General features: G+C 54.5%; 1 protein-coding gene across 1 annotated transcript; it reads left to right on the top strand.

The window, feature by feature from the left end:
- Positions 1-2,174: 2,174 nt before the first annotated feature.
- GUCA2B (guanylate cyclase activator 2B) lies at positions 2,175-4,584 on the top strand. The gene is made up of 3 exons (XM_054454378.1): positions 2,175-2,305; positions 3,441-3,627; positions 4,299-4,584. The coding sequence occupies exons 1-3, from the start codon at positions 2,216-2,218 to the stop codon at positions 4,358-4,360; spliced, it is 339 nt and encodes a 112-aa protein (XP_054310353.1). The 5' UTR covers positions 2,175-2,215; the 3' UTR covers positions 4,361-4,584.
- The last annotated feature ends 1,851 nt before the right edge of the window (positions 4,585-6,435 follow it).

The following is a 6,435-nucleotide window of genomic DNA, read 5'->3' as shown; positions in this document are numbered from 1 at the left end:
AGGTATCAAGCAGCCTCATAACAACCTCAAACACTGGAGAAGTCACATTATTTTTACAAATGAGAAACCGAGATCACAGAGGTCGTCGCTTGTCCAAGGTCCTACAGTTGATCATACCCAGGTCTGGACATTCCAGCCCAGCATTGAGTTCAGCCTGTGCAAGTCAGAAAGCAGCACTGGTCCCGCTATAGATTGAGAGATGGGGCTTGTCATGGGAGTTCCATAAGGAGAGGCAGGGAAACCCCCCTTCATGACGCATCCCCCATAAGCCAGGCACATGCTGGGGAAATGGTTGGTTTTAGGGAAAGTCACAGGCTCTCCTGGGACAGGTATCGTTCAGTTTTTCTTTACAACGACCACTATGAGGCCTTTTTAAAAATTATTAGTACCATTTTCTCTACTTTACTGATGAAGAAGCGGAGGCTCAGAGAAGCTAAGTAATGTACCAGAGATCACACAGCTGGTAAGTGCTGGCATTTGGGTTTGAACCCAGCTCTCCTTATGTCTAAGTCCTGGGTTCCTTTTTCTATAACACCACAGGCTGAGCAAAGGCAAGAATTCCAGGTAGAAAATCTGCTCACCCCTCTTGCTCCCACAGTGACAACAAACATGGCACTTCACTGGGCCTCAGGTTACTCATCTGTAAAATGGGAATAACCATTATGCCCATCCTTTAGGATTCAATGGGATTATGACTAACATAGCTTTGTGCACAGTATTCAAGAAATGAGAGCTGTTGTTCCCAGATGGTTGTTTTCATTTTACAGATTAGAGGGCATGTAACATTCCCTTCATTTCCACAGACTCTAAAGAGCAAAGGCTGAAGTCTGGATTCAAAGCAATACATAAGAAATTCCAAAGTTCACTTGAGCTTCTTCATTTCAGTCTGAGATAAGAAAAAGGAAGATGGCATTTCAGGCAGGTGGAATGAATAGGCAAAGACATGAGATGGGATTAGACCTGTGCAGATAGGGTTGGGGAAGCACGATGACATCAGATTTTAGCCACTTTTGGGAGTGGCATCTTAAATGCCAAAGTGAGCTATCAGGGCTTCAATCCAACGTTCAGGCTCAACGTCAGGGGAGCCCGCCACATGCCAGAGTCTGTGCCTGGCAGAGATGAGCCCTGGCACAGGCACTGTTTACAGCTGCCTGGTATGGCAGTGGTGATATCACCCTTAGAGACTTTGCCCTCTTCTCTCTGACCCAACCTTCAACCACTGGGGCAGTAGGTTATGCATTGCCTAGAAGGCAACTGTAAGATTCAGGGGCTGCTATGGATGCATTATCCAGGAGATAAGGGCAACCTCAGGTGGGCCGGGGCCCTCACAGCAACATTATGCGAGGGGCTGTATCATGCCCATTTGATGGAAGAGGAAACTAAGGTTCCATTAGAATTGATGTGACTTATCCTAAATCACACAGCTGCAGTAGGACCAGAATTTGAATTCAGGTCAATCTGCCTCCAACATGACTGCCTTTTCCTCCTTGCTGGCTTAGGCTATTGGCTTCTGAAAGCACAGACAGATGAGATAGGTCAAACATGGCCTGACAGCACCCAGGCACAGGTGGGATATGGCAGACAGAGGCAGGTTCAAAACCTGGGGCCAGGACTGGTCTGAAAGATAGTCGTTAAATAGCACTGAGGAGAGGGAGTGAGAGAGATGTGGGTCTTGGGGGAGTGGGGCCTTGAGAACCCTGAAATCAGCCGTGTCTGCCCACTTTGCCCTGGACCAGCCTGTCTGTCTGTATCCTTCCCCCAGAGAAATGACCATGGGCTGACCTGGGCCAAGGACACCTGGCTGGAGCCCCTTCTCTGACATTAACTAGCTCCGTGACCTGGGGCAAGCCACACTCCCTCCTGAGCCTCACTTTTCCTGTCTGTAAAATGGCCTCCCTATCATCACACCCACACAGGTGTCTTGAGGAGTGAATGATGATGTGCTCCAAGGCCCCCATGGAGAGCCCGGCACATGGCAGGCACTCGGTGTTCAAGCACTGTGTTCCCATAGACTCTGGGCTCCTGCCCTCCTCGCCCCCAACCCCCTTCCTAGGAACCAGCCCCGGCTTGTCAGAGAGCCAGCTAGCTGTCAACCCCACCCCAGCTGGCCAGTTAATGAGTGACCAGGGCTACGGAGCCTGACCTATAAGGAGGTGCTAGGCAGGGACACAGATGGGAGACGGTGGACAGCGGCAGGGGGAACCCAGGGAGCACGATGGGCTGCAGGGCTGTGTCAGGGCTCCTGCCAGGAGTGGCCGTGGTCCTCCTGCTGCTGCTGCAGAGCACACAGTCAGTCTACATCCAGGTGAGTCCCTTGGCCAGCGTGCCCTTTGCCTGAAGGGCCCCACGGTGGGAGGTTAGGCTGGAGAGGGTGTACTGGGAATTCTGGGGCCACCGGGGGAGCACGGGGACCGGGGCTCAGCCCAACACCCATCACAGCCCCGGGACCAAGGCAGCTGGTGGGTGGGGGCAGCCAGATGTTGATGGCAGTGATGATGGCGATGACAACACCAAACTGATTCAGCACTGCTCCCCTCGAAGGCCCATGCTGGTCACAGAGGTCAGGGTGTGGAACAGAAGGCTCCTCCCTGCATGGGAGGAGCCCAGAAAGGGAAGGAGACCCCCTGTTATGCTCCCACAGTTCCGTATATTCACCCACATGTGGGTGGAGGAGGACAGGCTCCAGAATAATTTTCCTGAGAGGTAACCCTTGAGCTGGCACTGCAAGATGAACAGGAGGTTGCCAGACACAGAGAATGGGGAGACTGTTCCAGGCCGAGAGCACAGCACGTGCAAAGGCCTGATAGAAGACTGTGGGGGTTCCAGTACCCTTCCAGGGGACATGGGAGACTGGCAGGAGTCGTCACAGCAGGGCCTGTCTGCCACGTCACAGGGGATGCTGCTGGCCTCGCCCAGCATAGCAGAGACGTCTGTGGCCCTGGGTGTCACACCCCTGACTCTGGGCATGGTCTCCTTGGGAAGAACAAAGTGGGTCCCAGAGAGAGGTACAGGAGACTTGGCCTCCCCAACAGTCCTGGCCTCAGAGACCAGCTACCTGGGGCTGTCATCACTCTGCCATGTCAGCTCAGGCAGGCATACTAAGTTGGCGAGTGTGTCCTGGTACCAGGCCCCATGGGAGATGTCAGATGAGGGAGCTGAGGCTGAGTGGGGAACAGACAGGCAGCCGGTCACTGGCAGAGGTGGGATTTGAACCAGGACTTGTCTGTCTCTAAAGCCTTGAACCACCGTGCTCCACAGTCTCGCTGCTTCTTCCTCACACCTCCCACCCCAGCGGCTTTTTTCAGTGTGGCCCTGGACTTCCCATAGAGATGGGGAAGGCTCCGGAGGATCTGCAGGGTTTGAGCGACCCTGGGTGTCATGGCAGTGCCTGCCCCGGCCCAGGTCTTGATCTGCTCCTATATCCTCTCCCCTGCCTGTAGTACCAAGGCTTCCGGGTCCAGCTGGAATCCATGAAGAAGCTGAGTGACCTGGAGGCACAGTGGACACCCAGCCCCCGCCTGCAGGCCCAGAGCCTCCTGCCCGCCATGTGCCACCACCCTGCTCTGCCCCAGGACCTCCAGCCTGTCTGCGCCTCGAAGGAGGCTTCCAGCATCTTCAAGACCCTGAGTAAGTGCCCCTGCTCCCTGCGGAACCTTTCTGCTATGTCTCCTCCCACGCCCAGGCTCCTCCACCTGGGTTGTTTCTCTTAAGCACCCAGCAGCTGAGGATGGGGAGATTCAAGTAACTCAGGCCCTGTTCCGCTGGCTCTCAGGACTCCCTGGTTTGGGCACTGTGAGTCAGGCATGCCTGGAACCCGCTTCATCCCCTTAGTCCACGCCAGGCACAGACCCATCAACAGACAATGGCTGCATGGAGCAGAAAAAAGAGGTGGCTGACATCTGCGGTGGGACAGGGGTCTGAAAGGCTTCCAAGAGGAGGTGTCAGCCAAGCTGAAAATTGAGGGATGGTGCAGAGCCGGGCAGGAGAATGTAGCAACTAACTAGCACTTACTGAGCACCTACTGTGTGCCGGGACATGTCGGTCCTGCGTTATCTCCTCATGGTGACCCTGTCCATTTAGCAAACAAGAAATCTCATGCACAGGGAGTGTGAGTGACTTGCCCAGTCGCCGCTAGGAAGGAGAGCATCTGGGACTTGAACCCAAGCCCTCACTCCACCTCTAGAGGTTCCTGCTCCCCGTCTGTGGAAGATGCTGCCCACTCCCAAGCAGACCTTTTCTGCTGCCTGGCCACAGAGGGCCCAGGTTCGGGTCAGCTGACCAGTTCTCTCCCTGCCCAGGGACCATCGCCAATGACGACTGTGAGCTGTGTGTGAATGTTGCGTGTACCGGCTGCCTCTGAGATGGCCCTGGGTGCCCTGAGCCCACCGGGGATACCTCGCCCTTCAGCCCACCACCCTGGCAGCCTCCCATCACCATCCATGCTCAAGATGGGTCCCTGGCCACCGTGGTCATCACCACCCTTCCAGGGCCTGAGCAGCTGGATCTGGTGCAAAGCAATCGGACACAGAGTTGGAGGGTCAGGCCCCTGAGGCAGCCCAGCTCCTGAATAAAGATTCTATAACACACGAGTCCACGTGTCCTTTGTTCATCCCCAGGAGCCATGGGAGGAGCTTCTGGAGCAGAAGTATGTGTTGAGGAGAAAGGTTGGACTAAAAATACCAGGCAGGAATTTTCCTGAAGTTTTCAAGGCCCAGGGAGTTGACTGATTGAACCCCATCCCAAATACGAGGGAACTGAGGCTCGGAGCAGGAATGAGGCATCCAGGATCACAGAGCTCAGAAGCCACAGAGCCAGCCAGACCTGGCGACCCCCAGGCTGAACTCAAGGACTCCCCAGCTTCGGAGCAAGAGCACCTGTGCTCCTGACCCAGGAGTGGGGTTGGGGCAGGGAGGAGGTGAGACAGAGGGACAGAGTGGAGGGAAGATTCAAGCAGCATGCCCTCCCAAGCCATAATCAGGGCCGACTCTGCCTGGGTCCTGCCTGAGAAGATCGGCCCTTGGCCTTCATTCTCACTCCCAAGCTCCCACTTTTCCCAACCCCACAGGGACCATCTGGCCAGCTCCAGCTGGGAGGCCTTCCCACCCTCTCTCCATCCTGGCAGCCTGAGGAATATTAATAATAATTAATAGCCAACAAAGGCCAGGCACAGTGGCTCACACCTGTAATTCCAGTACTTTAGGAGGCCATGATGGGAGGATTGGTTGAGGCCATGAGTTTGAGACAAACCTGGGCAACATAGGGAGATCCCATCTCTATGAAAAAGTTGAAAATTAGCCAGGAGTATTGGCACTTGCCTGTAGTTCCAGCTACTCAGGAGGCTGAGACAGGAGGATCACTTGAACCTGGGAGGTTGAGGCCATAGTGAGCTGCGATCACACCACTGCACTCCAGCCTTGGCAACAGAGCAAGACCCTGTCTTTAAAAATAATAATAATTATAGGCTGGGTGACTCACGCCTGTAACCCCAGCACTTTGGGAGGTCAAGATGGGAGGATCACTGAGGTCGGGAGTTTGAGACCAGCCTGGCCAACATGGCGAAACCCCGTCTTCACTAAATACAAAAATTAGCCAGGCCTGTAATCCCAGCTACTCGGGAGGCTGAGGCAAGAGAATCACTTGAACCCAGGAGGCGGAGGTTGCAGTGAGCCAAGATCGCACCACTGCACTCCAGCCTGGGCGACAAGAACAAGACCCTGTCTCAGAAAAAAATTGAAAAAAAAATAAAAATAATAATAATTATTATAATTATAATAGCCAATGTTTATTGAGCATTCGCTCTATCCCAGGCACTATCCTACTCACTTGGCACTCATGGTAATTCATGGAGTCCTCACAACAGACCGATGAAGTAGATACTGTTATTATCACCCCACCCAGTCTAAGAAGAGTCAGGTACGGAGAGAAAAACTAAGCCCAGATCATAGACCAAGCAAAGTGACAAGGCAGGGCACTTCCCAGGACATGTGGGCCAGGGTCCATGCTCTGACCACCATATTACTGCCTTGCTCCAGCTGATGATGCCTGATGGGGGCCCAGTGCAGCCTCCACATCCTTGCAGCCAACCTCAGTGCCTTTATTCAGGCCGGGAGCCATGCTGGGAACTTCTGGGAGCAGGGTCTTTCCAGAGTGGGGTCCCCCAAAGCCTTGGTCCTGGACAGCCGGGGAGGAGCAAAGTTGGAGGCCAAGGGGCTGTGCCATCTGAACTCAGCTCCCGAAGACCCGGGTGCATGCCCGAGACAGCTGCTTAGTTCTGCTCACGAGTCCTGCAATCTCCCAGGCTACAGGTTCCTCCTTGCCCTCACCCCACAGGCAAGGCTGGTGAAGGGCCTTTGCAATGCCTCCTGCAGTTCTCTGGGCCCCTACTTCTCACCCCTCCATCCTCACTCACTGGGGCCTTTATCACTACCTTTGGGC

Source organism: Pongo pygmaeus, chromosome 1 (assembly GCF_028885625.2).
Source record: "Pongo pygmaeus isolate AG05252 chromosome 1, NHGRI_mPonPyg2-v2.0_pri, whole genome shotgun sequence".
In the NCBI taxonomy this organism is placed as follows: Eukaryota; Metazoa; Chordata; class Mammalia; order Primates; family Hominidae; genus Pongo; species Pongo pygmaeus.
The sequence above is the reverse complement of the archived record's forward strand: the minus strand, read 5'-3'. Positions and strand labels throughout refer to the sequence as shown.